Here is a 23,088-nt window from a genome sequence, read left to right as displayed (position 1 = left end):
CAACTTCCTGTTGAAATTTCAGACTTTCCACACTGTGCTCGAGGTAGAGCCAGCTGGCAGTAGGGTGCGACACCGTGGATGAAGGGGGAAAGTTAAGCCATTGATTTAATAAAATAAAATAAAAAAACATTCCTTTAAAAGAATAAGAGGAAAATCCGCGGGTATACATATAAAAAAAGGATAACTAGATACATTTATATTCTTAGGTATCTAACTTTACGAGAAGCAAATTGTCGCTAGCGTGTTGCTAGCTAGTGGTGGGTGGGACGTTCGGAACCTTTAAGCTAAGTTACTAGGCTAGCTCAAACTTCATCCATTCTGCTGTTCGGGACGGACGGCAATTTACATCCTTCTAGCTAACGATACAACATTATTTTGATAACAACCATATTTTCTTCAAGATACGCGACTTGCTGGGTAGATCAGGCACAATGTTCAGTTGGAGCAACAAGAATGGGAAGAAAAAAGACCCTGAATTATTTCAAACCGTTTCGGACGGGTTGCGGCGACTCTACCAGACCAAACTGTTTCCCCTGGAAGACACTTATCGCTTCCACGAGTTTCACTCGCCTGCTTTAGAAGATGCCGACTTCGACAACAAGCCCATGGTACTCTTAGTTGGGCAGTACTCGACTGGGAAGACTACTTTTATCCGACACCTAATGGAACAAGACTTTCCTGGCATGCGAATAGGCCCAGAACCGACCACAGACTCTTTCATAGCAGTAATGCACGGCGACCAAGAAGGGGTGATACCAGGCAATGCACTGGTAGTTGACCCCAAGAAACCTTTCCGCAAACTCAACGCTTTTGGAAACGCATTCCTTAACAGGTGATACACTCTTCCACTCGCCGTCAGCACCTCTAACGTGACCCCTAGTTAGTTAAAAGTAGAATGTTGCAAGTACGTGCATTTGAATATCGACATTTGCTAGGGTGTCATTCATTTTGATATTGGTGGTTTAATTGTACAACAGGCTAGCTAAATATAAGAACAACTTCTGAAACTAATGCTGAACCGAAATGATGATGATGGTAGCCTAGCATATTATTTGTCTATACTATTCCTGCCCAACCCTACCTTTTAAGCTTACAATGGTATAGACCTATTCTTTTCGGATAACATCACTGGCTATTATGCGTATTTAACAGCTTGGAGTGTAGCTGTGAGTTTAGGGAGAAGTTGTGATGTGCTGATCTGTACGATTGACAGTCAGAATAGTACCATTGGCTGAATATTTCCTAAGATCTCTACAAAGCATAAATGTTTAGCTCAGAGTCTCTATTACAGGATGCAGCCTGTCACAGTGTTATTAAGGTATTTCTTTTTTTATCAAGACGGAAATCCTCAACGCAGTAAAACAATAACGCAATAAAACTAGATTAGGTCTTCTGTATAATCTGCGGCTCTGTTTATCATCAATATTCACAATGATGAATTACTGACTGAAGTGCGCCGATTATTCTTTCAGTTTGATATGATTATGAAGTGAACGAGATTTATTTTGGATCCTAGTCCTGTAAGGAATGTTTTAGTCTTGACTCAGATGATTATCAGAATAAGACCTGATTGTCATCTGTTTGGGGAATTCCTTAACGCTCTTATGCAACCATTGGAATTCTTTAGTCTTTATACCCTGCAACATCACTTTCACCAACAAATCTATATTCTGTAATCAGTGACCACATCGAAACTCCATTGTCTCTTAACTCTACTAAGACCCTGTTTTGTGTTTATATGTCTGGGCCTACTTTAGGTATTCCATGGTAAACAAGGCTAAGGTATGAACTCAATTCAGCCTCAAACAATGCTGTAATTCACTCGTGGGCCCCATTGTTGACTCATGCGCATCTTTTGAAGCCCTGTCATTTTATAATGTTTTTTTTGTTATAGAGCATCATTTATTAAATTCTAAGAATTCTTTAGTTGAATCTCAATGGAAGCTTTGTCTTTTGTATGGTGAGAACAGCAATACTGTAGTTGAGGTTATAACTCTACCAAACAAGAAATGCAGGTAACTTTAGTCATTAAGTGGTGTTTGTTTTTCTTCCATGTAATCATAGTTCTTCGTTATTTTCCATTTACGGCATTGCTCCGACATTGTTCTGTGAATAATCGGTGTTCCTGTTGGGTATTTGCCTGTTTTTCTAAATGGCCTGGCTCTGGGTTGAAGCGGCTTGTCAGTTGTCATTGGCTGCTGGGGCGTTTCCATCGGTAGATCAAAGGCTTTAGGGGTGGAATCTGGTTCATTTGCTGGTGTAGTAGCCTGTGAAGGTGGAGAGGAAGGGAGGAAGGGAGGGAGGTGGACTTCAAAGCCAAACCGCCTGTGAATTCCCATCCAGGGGGCTGTTTGTGTCTGGAATTTCATTCCAACTTCAGGGCTTATTGGTGCTTTCATCAGGCCATACCTCACCACATACCCATGATTTCCTATGACTATAGATTCATTCATATAATGTAGTGGAGCTGAAGGAGCCCTTAAAGCAGGGCTGTCCAGCCCTGTTCCTGGAGATCTACCGTCCTGGTAGGTTTTAACTCCAACCCCAACACAGCACTTCTCATTCAACGGCTAGAGAGCTCCTTAAGCTGTAAATTAGTCGAATCAGGTTCACCAGCTGAGGGCTGAAAGGCCAGCCGACCTTGAGGAACAGGATTTGGGCAGCTGTGCCTTAAAGGAACCTCGGGCTGCGGTCAGACGGTTCAGCGGGGTGAGGAACTCCTCCAGGGCTGGGGTGCCTTCTCACCGCTCAGTGATTCACACGTGGAGAGGAGGATGAGTCGGCTTCCTGTCACTTAGCAACGGAGGGGTGGGGAAGCGGCCAGTGCTCCGGCCTTCAGGGGCGGAAGCTTGCCTGGGTTGTGAAGAGTGACTGAGAGCTATAGCAATGATTTGTTATTTAGCTGACGCTTTTATCCAAAACGATTTACAGTAAAGCGGGGTTAAAGGCCTTGCTCAAGTTCCAAACAGCGGTGAGGATCTCATCATGGCTACACTTGAGCTTGAACCACCAACCTTCCGGGTCCAAGTCAGGTACCTTAGCCACTGGGCTACAGGCTGCTGTGCGGGGGTTCCGTCTTCTGAATTGCTTCCAGAAATGGACTTGGATCAAGGGTGTATTTGGCCTCAAAGTATAAACATCCCGTGGCAGTTATAAGAACGATTCCCCGCCCTGGTGCCCCTCTATTGTGAGAACTGCCTTGATCTGGAAGAGGATGTTTGTAACACAAATTGAAGATAAAGTTCACACTGCACTGACGCGGCGATATATGTGCTGAGTAGTGTTCTCAATTCTATTTGGGGGATGGTTCCTGGCCCAGATTAACGTAGTTCCTTCTTTGCCATATGTTGCATTACGACGGAGTATTTCAAGGCTGATGTAAGATTACATGTAGAAACTTGGATCCAGTTTGTTAAAGAGAACAACTTTAGTTTTTCTTCTTTAGAAAATGTAAATCTTCATAGTCAGTACTGTCAGATATATCACTAACTTGTTATGAGCAGGTCTTATATTCCAGGTTTACAGAAAGACTGTTAGGATATCCTAGTATGAAGAATAAAGTGGATCATCATGCTCCTGTCATTCCTAGGATGATAAGGGTATTGATAAATATGAAGCAATATGTGAAATAACCTAGTTGTTAGAGGATTTTGTCAATCCCATTGTTTCACAGTCAGCTTTGCTCGCTTGAGCAGAGAGGAAAAGCAGGGTCAGTGATAATGCACCTATTCTGTGGTTATTATGTTAATCGGGAACTGACTCAGCGTGTTTAGACTTCCAGTAACCCGGAGATGAACTGGTGGACACACACACACACACTCCAAAATATCTGGAGGTTTAGTTTTTATTTACTCGCATTATTATGCCTCCAGCCTGTGTTCAGTGCTGTTGGAGGAGTTATGTAAGAGCAGTGCATTGCTTGTACACGCAGGTGCGATACACAGTGGAGATACGACAGTCTCCTGTTATCGATTGTCTGACACCGAGGCAAGGCTTCATATTTCACACCGTTCGTGTGAAGTGTATACGGGATGAGTGTGCTTGTGTGTGAGGCGAGTCTTACTGGCGTCTTCGTCCTCTGACGCAGACGGAGCTCCAGATCAGGGCGGGGGAGAGGAAGGGAGAGCTGACGAGTGCCAGAGACCGGGTCCGGGAGAGAGAATCTGGTGTTCAAGTTGGCTGGATTATTTACGGGGTAGTGCGAGAACCGTGACGAGGAGTGAATATTTGCAGAATGTTATGGGTGCTCTCTCTGTGTGGAGAGACGGCAGGAGGATAATGGAGAAGGCACTGCGATGATTTTGTCATGACGACGCCGCTGAAGTATGCTGTTGGTCAGATAGGGGAGTGCCAGAGAAGCCTCTGGAAAGGTGCATTTACCATGTGAGTAAAGCTCACATGGACGAGAGACAAACTGTGCCTCAGGTGTAGCAGAAATAAACTGGCTACAGTGCGTTTACATCAAGACCCAGACTCAGAAGTGCTGTATGCTTATGCTGACATTGTATGTAATCAGTATGCATCAAGCTGTGCACACCATGTTCCTTTGTTAACAGAAGTCCCTGTCTGGAAGGACCTGCTTACATCCCCGCTAGCAGAAACATTCCCACAATGTTGCTGCCATGTCATGACACTGTTATGGCATTGATAAAACATTCCAGTAACATTAACTACTGGCTTGGATTCTACATTTTGCCCATTTGTATATCCGACTCGGGTAGTTGAGGTTAAAGGCATTGCTTGCTGTGAGGGCAGCTGAGTTGTGGACTCTCTGGTTGGGGTTTGAGTCCACTGGCCTAGGGCTGAGGAGCGGCACGGGAGAGGAGCGGGAGGAGAGGAGCAGAGAGGAGCGGGATGGGAGGAGAGGAGCGGGATGGGAGGAGAGGAGAGAAGAGGAGCAGAGAGGAGTGGGGCGGAGGAGAGGAACAGAGACGAGCGGGAGGAGAGGAGAGGAGCCGGGCGAGAGGAGCAGAGAGGAGCGGGATGGGAGGAGAGGAGCAGAGAGGAGTGGGGCAGAGGAGAGGAACAGAGACGAGCGGGAGGAGAGGAGAGGAGCGGGGGGAGAGGAGCGGAGAGGAGCGGGGTGAGAGGAGAGGAGCGGGGTGAGAGGAGAGGAGAGGAGCGGGGTGAGAGGAGAGGAGAGGAGCGGGGTGAGTGGGAGGAGAGGAGAGGAGAGGAGCGGGGCGGTAGGAGAGGAGAGGAGCGGGGTGAGAGGAGAGGAGCGGGATGGGATGGGAGGAGAGGAGCAGAGAGGAGTGGGGCAGAGGAGAGGAGCGGGGTGAGGGGAGAGGAGCGGGGCGGTAGGAGAGGAGCAGAGAGGAGCGGGGTGAGAGGAGAGGAACGGGATGGGATGGGATGGGACGAGAGGAGCAGAGATCAGCGGGGCAGAGGAGAGGAGCGGGGTGAGAGGAGAGGAGCGGGATGGGATGGGAGGAGAGGAGCAGAGAGGAGTGGGGCAGAGGAGAGGAGCGGGGTGAGGGGAGAGGAGCGGGGCGGTAGGAGAGGAGCAGAGAGGAGCGGGGTGAGAGGAGAGGAACGGGATGGGATGGGACGAGAGGAGCAGAGATCAGCGGGGCAGAGGAGAGGAGCGGTACGGAAACTGACTCGCACCCTCACATGAACAAGGAGGAGTGAAAGGAGAAGTGAACAATCGCTGTCTTTGTCGGCCGTCTTCCCACTGTCAGTCCCCTGTGCGTCCCATTGGACTTTGACTTGGCGTTTGACTTGCTTTGGGGTTGTGTGCTGGCACACACTCTCATGAAAGCGAAAGTATTTTATCTTATTTTATCTACATCGTATTGTGTGCATACGTTGAAGGTCATACAAATAGTTTTACTTTCGATTTTAATAAACACGTTGGTGGATATGTGTTGGAGTAGTGTTTTCAATGCCTTGCTTGTTGTTTTACTAAATGTTTATGTTAGTTCTATTTATATTGCTGGTGTTGCATTTTAAATACAGTTTTGAAGTTTTATATTTTATTTACAATATGAGTTTTGCTTGAGTGAGTCCTGTACCAGTATTAAATATAACATTTCAGGGGCTCTATGCTCACATTTTCCCAAGAGATGTGTTCCTTAGTTGAAAAATAGGATCCCATTTAGCAGGTGTGCTCTTAAATGGTACATGTTCAGCTCCTAAAATTGGAGCCCCTAGAGCTCTAGCTGCATAGGCTGTATGTGTTTGTGCCAATGTGTTGGTAGCAAACCGCAGAAACTGAAAAAACCTGACTGTTTGTCTGAGCACATCAGACTGCCTCATACAGCTCACCAACAGTGTTACTCAGCGGAGTCAGAACAGAGCGTTCAGGTTGTGCTGCCTGCCTGCGTGTGGGCGTGGGATTACGTGCTTGTTTTTGTCAAAACCCGTTGTCATTATGCGCATCATCGTGCCTCATTTTTTCCTGAGGAGTTGCTGCTGCTGTAATGTAAAGCTGCCCTCTGGTTAATCACCACGGTGATGTTATTTTCACTGTGATTCATCTTCCTGGGTGCAGTTAAGTTATCTGTCTCAGCTAAGAGTAAATGGCAGTTTGTCTGCCTAGTGTGTATCTCCTGCTCATCTGCCCTGTGTGTTGTGTGTTGTGTGTTGTGTGTAGTGTGTAGTGTGTAGTGTGTAGTGTGTAGTGTGTAGTGTGTAGTGTGTAGTGTGTAGTGTGTGTGATTAATCAGGCTAAATGAAGAGCAAAGTGAATGGCAGAACATTTCTCAGTCTCCTCCATTATAGGCAGACACTGTGTATGGAGAAGAAGATGTTTCCAATACCCATAATCTTTCTTGCTGGAGCAATTGAAAGGCAAAGGTGTATTCTGCATATTGTTTGATAGATACTACTGGTATACTTTCTGCTACTCAAGTGAAGGACATCAGATTGAAATATATTTTGGCCCTGGTAATGTACGTTGTAAATGTGGAGCTAAATAAAGACTGAAAAGCGTGCGTGTCTCTCCGTCTCCTGCAGGTTCATGTGCGCTCAGATGTCCAACCCCGTGCTGGAGAGCATCAGCATCATCGACACCCCAGGAATCCTGTCTGGAGAGAAGCAGCGCATCAGCAGAGGTGTGCTGTCTCCCCTCTCCTTCTGCAGTTCTCATCCATTACACTACACTACACTACACTACACTAAACAGGCTGCCCCCTCCTCCCCACCCCCCTCCCTCTATCCTTCCCTCTGTCCTTCCCTCTTTCCGTCTCCTCTTCAGCCCTGGTGGTGTTCTCAAAGTAAACGGAGATCTAGCGGAATGGGGCGTGAGTGAATGGAGGCAGGCCCGTTCACGGGCTCTGCTTGTGGGGATGTCAACGGAGACTGTGGGAGGGAGCGGGTCTCTGCGGAGGAGTCTGCTTCTGCTCTCTGTCCTTGTAGTTTTCCAAGATAAAGCCGCGCATCGTAAATTCACCTCGCAGTGCAGCCAGGTTTCAGCCTCGGGCCAGAGCTGGTCCTGCACTGAAGAATAAAGTTCAGTCTGTATGGCTTACCGTGAACCGCTGCTTAATACCAGGGCACTGGAGAGGAACGTATTTTTAGCTTTTCTCCTTGCTGGGGCCCCTGCCCGCTCACTTGGGGTTTTTTGTGTATTTTTTTGACTGTGTCAGCAGGGGGAGTGTGTGTGTGTGTGTGTGTGTGTGTGTGTGTGTGTGTGTGTGTGTGTGAGTGTGTGAGTGTGTGAGTGTGTGAGTGTGTGAGTGTGTGAGTGTGTGAGTGTGTGAGTGTGTGAGTGAGTATGTGTTTATTTCCTGGGTGTCGGCAGTGTGTGAGGCCTGAGCTGAATGTGTCTGGGTGCAGTCCTGTGTAAGTCTGAAAATGGATGTGTGAGTCAGAGCCTGTGCAGTCCTGGATGTTGAGTCAGAGCCTGTGCAGTCCTGGATGTGTGAGTCAGAGCCTGTGCAGTCCTGGATGTGTGAGTCAGAGCCTGTGCAGTCCTGGATGTGTGAGTCAGAGCCTGTGCAGTCCTGGATGTGTGAGTCAGAGCCTGTGCAGTCCTGGATGTGTGAGTCAGAGCCTGTGCAGTCCTGGATGTGTGAGTCAGAGCCTGTGCAGTCCTGGATGTGTGAGTCAGAGCCTGTGCTGTCCTGGATGTGTGAGTCAGAGCCTGTGCTGTCCTGGATGTGTGAGTCAGAGCCTGTGCAGTCCTGGATGTGTGAGTCAGAGCCTGTGCTGTCCTGGATGTGTGAGTCAGAGCCTGTGCAGTCCTGGATGTGTGAGTCAGAGCCTGTGCAGTCCTGGATGTGTGAGTCAGAGCCTGTGCAGTCCTGGATGTGTGAGTCAGAGCCTGTGCAGTCCTGGATGTGTGAGTCAGAGCCTGTGCTGTCCTGGATGTGTGAGTCAGAGCCTGTGCTGTCCTGGATGTGTGAGTCAGAGCCTGTGCAGTCCTGGATGTGTGAGTCAGAGCCTGTGCTGTCCTGGATGTGTGAGTCAGAGCCTGTGCAGTCCTGGATGTGTGAGTCAGAGCCTGTGCAGTCCTGGATGTGTGAGTCAGAGCCTGTGCTGTCCTCGAGTGTGTCTGTGCATGAGCTGCGGGTGAGAGCAGCACCAGGAGATAACCGCGCTGACAAAGAGAAGGCCACACGGCCGGGAAGCAGACCCCGCTGGGAGGGGGGGGCAGGCGTTACCGAGAGGGGGAGGAGGGAAGGAACACACAGAGAGACAAAAAGAGAGGGGTGGTGGAGGGGGGGCAGAACAATGCAAACCAGGCTGCTCCATTCTTCTCTATTCTCTCAGCGCTGTCACCCCACATAGTTTCAGACGGTTTAGGACTGTTTTTACACGCTCTCTGTTGAACCACTCTTCCCAACATGAAAATCTGCCGTTTTGAATAACGTCATTTCTGAGAGCTAATTTGTCTAAAAATGGGGCAACACAGGAATAGCAGCCTAATTGTTCTTATGCTTTTCGGTTGAATAGGCCAGGCTGATATTGTTGGGTTCCATCTTAGCTGATCCAGTGCTCTGTGTTTGTTTCAAAAGACCTTTAACTTTAAAAAATGTTTTAATATATCGGTCGTGACCGGATATATTGGACAAAGATATGTTTACTGTTAGCATTACGTCTTCTTTGAGAGACATTTTGTTGGTGCATTTCAAATACAACTCATCACCTACATGTAGAGAGTGGACTAGAGTGCTTCCTGCTCAGAAGGAAGGAATATGATGCAGAATGAATTAGCCCGTCCACCTCGCTGGGAGACTGGTAGAAGCGGAATGCCTCGTATGCCTCAGTAATCTCTGAGTGCGCTTGGAGAACAATACACTCAGAACAGGCGCTTGGCATTTCAAATGGCCGTGCCATTTTTCGAGTGCTCTTATTTGACACGAGTGGATGCTTTAATTCTTCCGTCTATGTGCTTCTCTGTCCACTTCTGTTCTAATTGGCTGTCTGTAAAGGTTTCACAGGGCTGGTTTTTACACTTTTAAGCGATGCTTGTGACTGTGACCTTTACCCCTCCTGCCCGAGCTGGGGGGGGGGGGGGGGGGGGGGGCGGGTCTGGGGAGGGGAGCATGTGACCTGGTGGGGGGAGGGACACATAAAGTGATTAATAGAATAGAGAAGTGTGCGCAGCTGGAAAACAACACGTTTCTGGTTTTCTGTTCTTGCGATGAGTTGGAGGACGCTGCAGCGGATGGCGATCCTGGAGCTCCGCGTGCTGCCGGCCGTAGCGCCCTCTGCAGGACCTGCTGTGATGTGTTTTAACACGCTGACGCTGGGCTGCGCCGCACTGGGCTGTAGTAGTGCGCCGCATACCACAGGTCACGCTCAGCCTCAGCTGCATATCGCCCGCATTGCACTTTCTAATTGGAGCCCTCTGGCTGCAGAAGTGTTCTTCATGCCGGTGGGTGGGTGTTAGCCGGCCGTCCGAATGGTCTATTGTTAAACTGGACGTCAGCATGCCGTGTATCACTGTGGATTTGCCGTGCTGTTCTTCATGGTACTGTGTCGGAGGATGCTGACCACGCTGGAATCTAAACTGTGCGCCTATGTGAGTATTTTAAGCATTTGTAAATGTAGGAGACACACTGATGCACACTGCGCATTACATCCGCCTTAACACACGGATGTGACACCAGCATCGTATTTGCTCATATGACCATTTTTTCAAGACACATGACTGTTGAAAAGCATTGTGGTTCATAGGCCTTTCTACGGGTTTTCTATAGTCTTCGTCCATAATGGGTTCGGTATTTCTCTTTTCTGTGTTCACAGTAGCCCTGGGGCTCAGCACACCATTTTTACATATCAAGGGGGCAGACTTTTAGTTATGGGAGAGTGTTGCTTCATTGACCCCGAAATGGGTAGGGCAGTCACTGTGATACAAATAATTGTGTTTTTCTACACAGAGCAGTCATTCATTTGGGTCATACAGGTCTGCAAATGGTGGTTCTTGGGACGAGGCATTATGGAGTTAATGAGCCCTCACTCTACCATTGCTAATTACTAATCACATCCATGAGGAAAGATAAATGATTGGAAATGGATCTTCTCTTGACCAGTAGGAACGGTGAGGGTGAAAACAGTGGGGACACAGCTGTGGAAGTGTAAAAGCTCTTAACCTTGTGTGGGAAAACCACTTTTGCCCAATTGTAGACCAGACAGTCTCACCAATATTTAATACACCTGCCCGCTAACCAGCTGATGGTTCAGTGTTCTTATTGGATGTGGTTGTGAATATTTTCCTATTTCTCGTTTTCATGCCTCATAATAACCCCGGACCAGTTAATCGGAACTCTCATGCAGAAGTTGGCAGTAACGCAGTGTAAGAATGAGTCCTTTGACATGGGAAATAAGAGGTAGTTTCATCACACACACACAGTGTCATCATCACACACAGGAAGTCCACACTGGGTCACATAATTGTGCTTCCCCATTGTCCCCATGCCATATGGCTTGCGTCCAAAACACACAATGTCACGCACTAGCACCACACACACACACACACACACACACACACACACACACACAAACTCTCTCTCTCTCTCTCACTCTCACTCTCATATCAAACTCACATAAAGTCACGTACACACGCACACGCACACGCACACGCACACACACACACACACACACACACACACACACAAACACAGGCTTCATGGGGACCACATTTCTGTCTACGTGGCAGTGAGAGCAGCTGAACTGTGTCCACCGGATGGATTCCCTGTTCCTTCTGTGAAACCCTCCTCTTTCTATTCTTGTCGGTTTTTTCCACACAAGTCTCCAGAATCTGCACTACGCATCTCCTGAAGCTGCATAGATAAGATTCCTGTGCCCGCGGTGCATTGTGGGATGTGAGACTGGGAATGGTCCCAGAGGGATGACTGTTGAGAAGCACAGAGCCGTGCAGGGTGCCTCCCACACAGGCCTTTGGCCATCCTGCTGGTGTTACTGACTCAGAAGCGCCTCAGCTTTTCATTGCCCTAACACATTGCACTGTCATTACATTGCACTATTACACTGCTATTACACTATCATTACAATATGCTATTAAACTACCATTACATTACACTGTTACACTGCTATTACACTATCATTACAATATGCTATTAAACTACCATTACATTACACTGTTACACTGCTGTTACACTATCATTACAATATACTATTAATCTACCATTACATTACACTATTACACTACCATAACACTATCATTACATTGCCCTGTTACGCTACCCATTACACTCTCATCTGGGGTAAATCCATCATTCTAAATGCCGCTGCTTCTCTATCTAAAGTGCAAGCCTGCTTTCGTGCTTGTCATTTAGAAACGTGCCCTTGAAATGTGCGGACCACATTAAGTGGGGTATGTCTTCTTCACAAAGCCGTACGGTTTCTCAGGGACTTCTCTGTCCGTGTCCGGGGGGGGTTTGGTGTCACTGCCTCAAATGTGATGTGATGTTCCCCTCCACAGCCTGAGCCTAGCCATTATTTGTCTGGCTATTGTGCTGCTTCAAGGAGCTGTGGTAGGAAAGACTTCAGGAGCAGTTTTTTAACATGCCTGCGGTCGTCTTTCCTGACTTCCAACCATTGGATAGGGAACCCTCCTCGATCACAGCGTTTCCACTCTAGCCACAGGAATCAAGACATCGGAGCTGGTGACTGCGGGGGTAGATACTCAAAACATTTAAAAACATTTGTGGGGGTAGTCCCAGAATCTCCACCGTCACTGATGCATCTAAATATACTTATGATACAGTACGTGTGTACACGGATGCTCTGAAGACAATGCCCATTCAGAATACTGCCACTGTTCATTATCCGTTGTGCAGTGGGTCTGAGTGAGCCGCTCCTTGGATGTTTTCCGTGGTGGTTCCTCTCTTGTGCGCTCCAGTGCGGGCTGAAGAGGGGTGTAGTGTTTTGATGTGCTATTGTGGGAAGGGGACATTTCCTGTAGGAGAGCAACACAATGGAGTGACCTTTACTGACACAAGTATGGGGATCTTTTCGTGTGGCAAAGCTTGTGCTTGGCTTTGTTTTTGTGTTTTGTCAGTCTATTCAGATAAGGGGAGCGCAGAGAGGGGTGGTGGAGAAGGGATTGTGGGACAATGTACTTTGGATTGCACCCCCCTGCCACACTCGGCTGGAATGGTGTGTGGATTGAGGGCGGCCTGTAGCGTAGTGGTTAAGGTACATGACTGGGACACGCAAGGTCGGTGGTTCTAATCCCGGTGTAGCCACAATAAGATCCGCACAGCCGTTGGACCTTAACCCTGCATTGCTCCAGGGGAGGATTGTCTCCCGCTTAGTCTGTACGTCGCTCTGGATAAGAGCATCTGCCAAATGCCAATAATGTAATGTAAATTGAGAGTTGGGCTGTGTTTGAAACCGCATACTAGCATACTACAAATACTAAACTGGCCTGATTTTCATTGAAATGTAGTGCAAATAGTAAGTAGTAAGTGTGCACTTTCCAACACTGCCATGGTTTCCCTATGTACTACGCCACACCATCTCCCGACGGACAAGTTCTTTCTTTAAATCTGCAGATGGGCTGGTTTTATGACATCCGTTCAGTAGTGAACTGTGCTCCTGTTTATGGAGTAGGGTAAATATTTATTGAACTTGGCCATATGTGCGATGGTCACCATACTGACTTCAGCTCGGTGTACTCTGTGTGAAACCACCCTGAAAACATGGTCACACGTGTAGCAAGACTTGCGTGTAGTTCTGCCCCTGACAAAATATGTACGTTGTGCTTATTCGGAGCAGAAATTTTCATTGTAATTTTAAGATGATCTTTCTGGTTTACATGGTTGTTTTGTGACACTGTTTCAATATCCTCTCTTGAGAAGTTTCTAGCAGCTTAATTCTGTATTCAATGAACTTCCATACTTTACATAGTTTGAATGCTTAAGTCAAACTTCTCATTTTTTTTTAAGTCCTCAATAATGGCATTAAATTGCTTATGACTCATGGTCTGTATGGTCTGTCCTCTGCTCTGTTGACGAAATGTGGCTGAAAGATTCACTTGCGAGGTTCATGTATTTGTTACTCTGCCGTTGCTACGTGTGCCTGGGGGATTTCCATCCCCATACCCGTCTTCCTGTTGCATTCACTCCACTGCTCTACGAGTTATGTGGTGACCAGACTCTGTAGTTCGCGCATGCTTGACATATCCCACAATTCTGTGTGTGACAGCCTCAGCTTTCTCATCTGTCTGCTGCATCTCTACGCTCAGCAGTCAAACCCTCGGCAAAAAGCGCAACTTGTCATGAGAATGCATCAAAAGGTGCTTGCGTGTGTCCGTGTGCGTGTGCAGGTGTGTGCGCGTTGGTTTGGAGTGGGCTCCAACGCTGGACATCATTTGTTTACTTTGTAAGCTTCTCCAAATATTGAGCTGCATACATGATAAAATGTCTTGTTGGCTTATGTGCACAGGGTCTGGCAGTTACTTGGGAGAATCTCGAGTACTTCCTGCCACAGCTGTGCAGTCGGGCCCGTCTGTCTTCGCGCCGTCCCCATTTGTGGTATCGGTTTGCTAATCTCGCGTTCGCAGAGCTGTGTGACTTCCGGCTCCTAGACTACAGCTGCTCCACGTGGCAGCGCCCTGTCAGACAACTGACCACACCACTTACAATGCAAACCACACCTTAGTGACAACACCAATTACAATGCAATACTGACCACACCTTACAATGCAATACTGTCCACACTACTTACAATGCAAACCACACCTTACTGACCACACCACTTACAATGCAATACTGCCCACACCACTTACAATGCAATACTGACCCCACCACTTACAATGCAAACCACACCTTACTGACAACACCAATTACAATGCAATACTGACCACACTACTTACAATGCAATACTGACCCCACCACTTACAATGCAATACTGACCACACCACTTACAATGCAGTACTGACCACACCACTTACAATGCAAACCACACCTTACTGACAACACCAATTACAATGCAATACTGACCACACCACTTACAATATAATACTGACCACACTACTTACAATGCAATACTGACCACATTACTTACAATGCAATACTGACCACACCACTTACAATATAATACTGACCACACCACTTACAATGCAATACTGACCACACCACTTACAATGCAGTACTGACCACACCACTTACAATGCAATACTGACCACTCCACTTACAATGCAAACCACGCCTTACTGACAACACCAATCACAATGCAAACCATGCAGAGGATTGCTGTTAATGATATATGATGCAAATGATTTATCTCTGTATCGGGACTTATCTAACATAACGTAACATAAGGTAACGGCAAGAACATGCCATTCAGCCCAGCAATGCTCGCCTTTTCCTACCCCTAAGTGTATCTAGTGTTTAGCCTGAAGGCTAAATGGTACTGTAGCAAGTCTGGTCTTGAAAACCCCCAGTGTTTCTGCCTGCACTACATGTACTGGCAAGCTATTCCACACATTGACCTGCATACACACGTACACACACACATACCTGCGCATGCGCATAAGCACGCACACACACAAGCTCAGAGACGCTGTTGCACACACACACACACTCACACAAACACGTACACACATATATATACACCCACACACCCACACACACACACACACACACACACACTGCTCTCCCTGTGTGCTGCATGTGGGGAGATCTCGGAGTGCCAGTGGGGATATTTCCATTCAGAAACCGCTGAAAGGAAGGGAGCACAGGAGGAGAGGGAAAACGAGGGTGTCGATGGAAAAAAACATTCAGAAATACCTTCTGCGCTCCCCACTGAATTCCCATCAGGCCTTCCACCAGACTGAGCTTCACCCCGTCTAACCATAACATTAACATTTATTTTCACTTCTGATTTATTTACAGAACTCGTTACTTCAGCAATTAAGTCAGCCAACCAGCCACAAGTATTCCTTCCCCTTTTTTGCTACCAGTGTTAAAATACTTTTAGTCTGTATATTTTTTTGCAGTGCTTTAAATGCTTTAAAAGTGCAATTACCAGGGAGGCATTTCAAAGGGGGAAGTTGTGGTCGAATTGAATCCTTAATGTGTAAATTGGATCTCAGGAATTGTTTTCCTCATTCAAAACTGGAGCCCACTGGAGGGATGACAGGAGATTCATTAGCAGTCAATTACTTTATAATTATTATAATTATAATATAATATATATATATATATATATGTATTATTATCATATATTATATTATATTATATTATATAATATATAATAATTTGTTATTTAGCTGACTGAGTTATTTATCCAAACCGATTTATGGTTGATTAGACTAAGCAGAGGACAATCAAGCAATGTGGGGTTAAGGGCCTTGCTCAAGGGCACAATAGCTGTGTGGATCTTATTGTGGCTACACTGGGGATTGATGTACCTTAGCCACTAGGCTATAGGCTGCCCTAACCGAAACGGCCATTCATTACAGAGCACGTGTTTTACTCACTTTTGGCTGAGTAAAAGTGTCAATGGCAGCATTCTGCATTTTTTAAGCCAAATCTACAGTTCTGCAAATGCTCTGGAAAGTGCATATTTGAGGGATTTTGAGCTTTTCTTTTAGAAGTGTTGATTGTGCAGGTTTGCAGTTACTGCTGTAATTTTGAAGCTAAGGAATATGCAGAGTAGGAACAATATAATTTTTGTTTGTGCGGGGAGTTGAAGTTAAATTTGACCCCCGGTGAAAAAGTCATTGTGACGTGTGAGGAGCTGACCGCTGCTTGGAGAAAACTTGTCCGTTGAGCCTTGAAGGTTGTTTTTCATAAATTTGAAGTGTGACTAGACTTTATTCAGTTTCAGTTCTGTTTAGTTGTGGTCTGAAGGAAGTGGTTCTCATACCTTTATTTGTTTTTTTTACAGACAGTCTCTACATCGGTGAAGTTTATTGAAAGCATGTGTTTTAGTTCTTAGTTTCCTTTTCTTCTTTCTCTTTTTTTTTTCTTTTTTTCTTTTTTTCTTTTCCTGGAACGCATTTCAATTTAATGCAGGCTTGGCTGGCTGTCATTTGTTCTGTGTCAGAACTCATTAATGTTCCACATGTTTTATGTGAAGGACCCAGTGTCCACACTTTCATCAATTACAAATGTAGTGGTTTTACTCGCCTGTCTCTTATTAATTAAAAAATCTAAAGGAAATCCATTTCTTAAGGAAATGCCACATAACACTACAGAAAATGTAATTATTTGTTGACTAATTGAAATCCTGGGATGTGAATGCATTTCCCGTGGTAATCACAGCCACAGAATCTTGAGTCTGTCCCCACCACTGGGCTGGAGTGTCACTGAACGTACGGCTCAAAGTACCAATAAGTAGACCAATCAGAATCGGGAATTCAGCAAAGCCGTGTAATAAGCATGTTTGTATGCGCCGTGGTTCGATTTCCGTCTAGTTCTTCTTATCACTCCCATCTTAACAGAGGACCTACAGTCGTGAAACGCAATAATAATTCACGTGTCGCCTCATCAGGAAATCAGGGTTTTGGTCTCATTCAAGGGGGCAGTGTGGAACCTGCAAGAGTGTCTGCTTGTTACCTCTTCTTGGGCAGCCAGACCCGACCCCGACCCTCACCTCTCACCTCTCACCTGCTCCCTGGTCAGACCTCCAGGGAGAGATGGAGGGAGGGAGGGAGGGAGGGAGAGAGAGCCAGAGAGAGCCGGAGCGAGGAGCATCCACATGGGCCCTCTGCAGCGGCAGTGTGATTCATGCTCCTGAGGGTTTTCCTGTTTGGCGTTCAGGGTTGAATTCGTCAGCTCTGCTGCCAGCCGTTGGCGCCTCATCGCCAAAAGGGACCCTGGCTTTCAGAGCAGAGAGGGGGAACGGAAAAAGCAGACAGGGAGGCTGAGAGAAGCGGTAGCTTCTGCATGCGAAAGTGTGTGGTCCAGGGGCTGGGGTTTCATGCAGAATTGTCATACTAAAAGCAGAACGGCGACAGCATGCTCTGTCCTAAACACACTTTGCAAAAGTAGTGAGGCACATAGAGAATGTTCTGGATGAGTCAGTGTGGACATTGATCGGTTTTATTTATTTCAATTAAAATACGGTATCTGCAATCCCACACAAATTTGGAATGTCCAATTCAACAACTATGCAGAAGCGTGCTCATGTGCGCCCCCTGCTGTCGGCTCGGGGGAGTGATTGCATTCCGTGGTTCTCCTCCGAAACGCACAGCTGCCGGCCAGCTGCTTCTTTTCACAAAGCAGCCACACACCGCGCTCACACGGATCAGGGGCGGAGGGGACCCATTCACGTGTGCGCAGAGAGCAAGCCACCCTGACAGCCAGCAGGAGTCGCTGGAGCGGCGGGCAATGCTATATCCCTACCGTCTGTATCCCTCCCGTATCCCTGAGCAACACTAAGCCAGCTATGCGCCGCCCCTGTGGGGCTGCCGGGTGCAGTCAGCAGTGACCCTTCCTCCTCAGGATAAGCTGTAAACAGCTGGGCCTTGTGGCATGGGACTCCAGGCATGTTCCACATTTTTAAATATTCAAAATGTCAGTTTTCTCCAGGGCCAGTCAAACTCGATTGTCTAGGACTGTGAAAGAGGTTGTTTTTATGACTCCTCTGTCAGGCAGTTTTCATACCTTTCACACACCTCGAATATGCAAACTGTCATCTGCGCCATTCAGCTGTCTCCGGGTCTGCAGTTCAAATCACACTGACAGAAATCGCTTGTAAGATATTACTGACTACTCTCAAAGACACTTCTCTTGTACAGTACTTCTTTTGTCATGTTGTGCTTTCCACAGATAACCTTTTGCATTATTATTTAAATTGCTCAGCCGGCATTTAATATTATTTGGTAAATGTAAGTAGTTTTTGCTGGTATAACTCGATTATGCATACCAATAAAATTCTCATACTCGGTATGTATCTGGAGATTAATATGTTGTAAGCCAGTGAATAAAGATGATATGGTAACGGTAAGAAAAAAAAAAAAACAGTTTGTCAGCTGTTTCAGTTTCGTCAGTGTCACCTTTCAGAATCACTGTGACTCACTCCACTGCTCATACCCATAGCATCCCTGCGCCAGCCCCCGTTTGAATGTCTGCAGCTCTGCCTGCAGTTGTAGCGCCTTTCTTTATTTGTTGGAACTTTGCATGAAAAGTTCCAGCGTTTCTCTGAGAACAAACTGATTGACCGGGAGAACTTGTGTAGGAGTGTTAGTATTTGAACCTGCATAGTGACATCTGGATCGCTTCCTGTTTCCTGGCTGCATAATGCACACAGGACCTTCTTTCACACACAAAACTAGTCACACCAACAATCATTGGTCCATAAAATGTACCATGGTAAATCATTAGTCATGTTACTGGTCATGTTAAAGGTCTCACTAAATCAGGCCCATAGCCACGGAGAATTTCGTGACATAAGATGGCCGAACATGACATTGTACTCTGGGCTGTGCATTACGGCACAAGCCTAATGTGCTGTATGAAATGAATCTGCTTGAAGTGCAGGCATACAGTGAGCAAGCTTAACTGGCCTGCACAATAGAGTAGAACATCATTGCTAAACTTGCACAATACAGTATAACTTCATCACTCAACTTGCATACACAACATGACAGGCTCCCTAAATATTTGCCCCTTATCTTCTATGTAGTGCTGGGACCCTCATCATAACAATGTAGTCGTGTAAACAATGCCCTAGATTGTGTTAACAAGTGATACAAGTGCTGTACACATAAATCCATTAATGTGCATTTCAGTGTATAAGGTACTGTAGTGTAGTTCAAATACATATTTTTTCATTGTGCTGGATGGACCACACTCCCAGGGACTTGCTGGCTACAACTTGTATAGATTACAATATTTGAACAGTGTCTATTTTTAATTCAATTGCATTTTTGTTTGGTTATTTTATAAAGAACACTGGCACAAAAATGCTTTACAGAAGAAAACAGGAAATGGGGAAAATGGAGAGGCTAAGATTGAGCCCCTAAAACCACAAAAATATGGATTCATGCCCCCCCCCCCCCAAACCTAAATACTGTACATGGTTGATCTAAGTAATGTTTCTTATTTAGATGGCTCAGTTTGTGAAAGCTTCATATACAAAAAAGAAAAGCATTCTCCCTAATATAATTTAACAGTGATATAACTTGTATACAATAGCATTAGAGTGGTCAGGGACACCTTTTTTACGAACACTGGTCCTCCTATTCTCAAATGCTGTTTTCTGCAACTGTCCCTGGACTCTTCCATAGCACAAATACTTTGAGGACACTCAAAGACTGACCCCATTGTAGTGTGTCCCTAGTCCAGTCAATCTGGATTATGAAGGGAATTTAGCTGGAAAAGATAGACCTTGTTGATATTTTAGCAGTTCAGCCATTCTGGTTCAGTCAGAATCTCTTTTCACCATTATAACACATGGCCACAGCCTTAAAAAAAAAAAAGGGGTTTCTGCATTGTGGATTTAACAAAACCTTTCCCTGCCGCCTCCTCCCAGGCTATGATTTTGCTGCTGTGCTGGAGTGGTTCGCCGAGAGAGTGGACCGCATCATCCTGCTCTTCGACGCCCACAAGCTGGACATCTCGGACGAGTTCTCCGAGGTCATCAAGGCCCTGAAGAATCACGAGGACAAGATGCGCGTGGTGCTGAACAAGGCCGACCAGATCGGCACCCAGCAGCTGATGAGGGTGTACGGCGCCCTCATGTGGTCGCTGGGGAAGATCATCAACACGCCCGAGGTAGTGCGGGTCTACATCGGCTCCTTCTGGGCCCAGCCGCTCCTGATGCCCGACAACCGCAAGCTTTTCGAGGCGGAGGAGCAGGACCTGTTCCGGGACATCCAGGGCCTGCCCCGCAACGCCGCCCTCCGCAAGCTCAACGACCTCATCAAGCGCGCTCGACTGTCCAAGGTGAGGCCCTGAACAAGTGCTGCGGAGCGGTTTGTCGCCGAGTCTGTTGAGATCAGATACTTTTGTGAAATTCGGGTTTCGTACAGGGCAGCTGCTTGCCTGCAGGTCTGGAGAAAAGGAAGTATGAGATCTACACGGGAAAGGAATATTTTAGGTTTACGTGTATACTACTGTGCAGTCCAAAATCCAATTAAGTTGTTGTCCAAGTTTCTAGTCGACAGAATCTAAAGCAACTAAAACATTTGCCGTATGATGTCAGTCTGCTGATGGTTTGGATTGAAGCTAACTAGCATAGGTTTGACGAAATGGCTCAGACCTGACCAGAATATTCCATGCCTCTCTAGGTACATGCCTACATCATCAGCTCTCTGAAGAAGGAAATGCCCAGCGTGTTTGGGAAGGAGAACAAGAAGAAGGAGCTGATTGCGAACTTGAAAGACATCTACCTGAAGATTGAGAAAGAGCACCAGATTTCCCCTGGGGATTTCCCTGATCTGAAGAGGATGCAGGTAAGTACAAACCAAGCATCCTTAGTTCACTTGTCTTGCGGTCTTCTACATTCTGCTAAACAATGAAGTGCAATCACACTAAACCCCCCGTCTCCCCCCAAACCTGCTCCACCCCCCCTGCAGGAGGCCTTGGCGGAGCAGGACTTCACCAAATTCCAGTCGATGAAGCCGAAGCTGCTGGAGGCGGTGGAGGACATGTTGGCCAACGACATCGCCAAGCTGATGGTCATGGTCCGCCAGGAGGAGGCTGCCATGCCCAGCCAGTCGGTCCACGGCGGAGCCTTCGAGGGCACCATGAACGGCCCCTTCGGCCACGGCTACGGGGAGGGCGCGGGCGAGGGCATCGACGAGCTGGAGTGGGTGGTGGGCCGCGACAAGCCCTCCTACGATGAGATCTTCTACACCCTCTCGCCCGTCAACGGCAAGGTGTCCGGCGCCATGGCCAAGAAGGAGATGGTGAAGTCCAAGCTCCCCAACACGGTGCTGGGAAAGATCTGGAAGCTGGCCGACGTGGACAAGGACGGTTTCCTGGACGATGACGAGTTCGCCCTGGCCAACCACTTGATCAAGGTCAAGCTGGAAGGTCACGAGCTGCCCGGCGAGCTGCCTGGCCACTTGGTGCCCCCCTCCAAGCGGGGCCTGGAGTGAAGGCCGAGGCCTGAGAGGGGAGCGGAGGTGTCCGTGGCGGCTAGAGTAGTGGGGCGCTGGGAGAGTGGGGCTGGGGTTCTTAATGGGGTGAAGATTTCTGTATTTGTGGGGATGGGAGGTGGGGGGGGGTGCGGGATGTTGCTGTGTAAGTGGGCTCGGAAAGAGTATTTCAGGTCGAGCAGGGTAGGTATGTGTCAACCAGGATAATAAATTTGGATGGAAATAGACTTGCTTTGTGGGCAAATGGAGCTTCTTGGTTCTGCTTTGGCACCGATGCTTAGGAATATCAGTCTTACCCCTGTTTTCTTAACCCTGGTGTCAGTTGGCCCTGTGATTTGGATTGTTACAAGATAGAAGGCCTTTGTAAGGGGGAAAACATTTGGGGAGGGGGGCGGGGGGGGTGGTTAAAAATATATAGATAAATAACACACTCCATAAAATGAAAATGATACCTAAGCTTTATAAGTTATTCTTCACTAGAATGGTTTTACCTGTATTATTATGTGACCATTTACCTTTTTCTATTTCTTTGTTTTGTATTTTATCTTCCTTGCTGTAATTGTATGCAGTGAGATGGGAAGCCCCTGCACTCATTGTATGGCGCTCACCCAGCCACAAACAGTCAATGATTTAACTCACTCACTAGTTACTCTGCTGCTGAACAACAGTTCAGATTAAGGGTTTGGGTGAGAGACTTGTGATGGACATTGCTAACGTACGGAATGTACTGGCTTGGCACACAGAAATGTGCTCTTGTTCCAGTTCATTCTAGACCTATTTACTTGTATTCCTCTATGGTGTCTCGAATTGAACATCATTGATCTCATTCCTGATTCTTGGACTCATTCCAGGGTTTCACTCCCAACATAAACTGCAGTCAGAGAAGATATTCTCTAAGGCAGAGTTGCCCAACCCTGTTCCTGGAGATCTACCATCCTGTCCGGATTGCACTCCAACCCTAACAAAGCACACCTCCTAGAGATCTCATTGAGCTGCTAATTGGTAGAGTCAGGTGTGCCAAATTAGGGTTGAAATGAAAACCTACTGGACGGTAGAGCTCCAGGAGCAGGGTTGGACCCTGCTGTAAGGGAGCAGATGCATCATTTTGCTGGCCACTGATCTGAGATCAGCGTTGCAGAGCGGCAGCGGGAGGTGGTGGGAGCTGTGTGGAATGCTCGGGTCCTTCTTCCAGCGAGGTGTGGTCGCAGTTAGACCTGCGACCTGCAGGGGAGCCAAAACAGAGCGACGAGTGAATTCCAGGTACAAGGCTCCAAACCGGTGTGATGGAACAAATGGCTTATAGCCGCTGGAGTTGCTGTGAATAAAACCACAGAGTTGAAAGACGTGTTGGTATATTTTTACAGGCATGCTGCTCTTGTCTTGAGGGGTCCGCATTATTAAGTGTGTTCAGAGAGAAAAATATCTACTTTAAGCAGTCTGTTGTCTGACTAATGAACTGATAAAAAAAAAAAAAAAAAAAAAAAAGTTTGATGCAAGTAAAATGGCCGTTTTCTGTGCATTTAATCGGTTACATTTCCTGTATGAAATGAAAGATGAATTGGCCTATCACAAGGGTGCAGCACTCACTAGGTCCTCTTATGATGTATTTTTTTCAA

The 23,088-nt window shown here is 46.9% G+C and overlaps 1 protein-coding gene across 1 annotated transcript; it reads left to right on the top strand.

The window, feature by feature from the left end:
* Positions 1–42: 42 nt before the first annotated feature.
* Positions 43–21,863, top strand: LOC133124456 (EH domain-containing protein 1-like). Its single transcript, XM_061235679.1, has 5 exons — positions 43–832; positions 6,961–7,058; positions 19,903–20,315; positions 20,660–20,824; positions 20,948–21,863. Exons 1-5 carry the CDS (start codon positions 432–434, stop codon positions 21,470–21,472), a joined length of 1,602 nt encoding a protein of 533 aa, XP_061091663.1. The 5' UTR covers positions 43–431; the 3' UTR covers positions 21,473–21,863.
* Positions 21,864–23,088: the final 1,225 nt, after the last annotated feature.

Source organism: Conger conger, chromosome 3 (genome assembly GCF_963514075.1).
Source record: "Conger conger chromosome 3, fConCon1.1, whole genome shotgun sequence".
Lineage (NCBI taxonomy): Eukaryota > Metazoa > Chordata > Actinopteri > Anguilliformes > Congridae > Conger > Conger conger.
The sequence above is the reverse complement of the archived record's forward strand: the minus strand, read 5'-3'. Positions and strand labels throughout refer to the sequence as shown.

Bases quoted from the DNA above. Each gene is read 5' to 3' on its own strand.
- LOC133124456 (XM_061235679.1), top strand. From the start codon at position 432: ATGTTCAGTTGGAGCAACAAGAATGGGAAGAAAAAAGACCCTGAATTA. The intron at 833-6,960 runs GTGATACACTCT...CGTCTCCTGCAG, and splicing joins GGAAACGCATTCCTTAACAG to GTTCATGTGCGCTCAGATGT. The intron at 20,825-20,947 runs GTAAGTACAAAC...CCCCCCCTGCAG, and splicing joins CTGATCTGAAGAGGATGCAG to GAGGCCTTGGCGGAGCAGGA.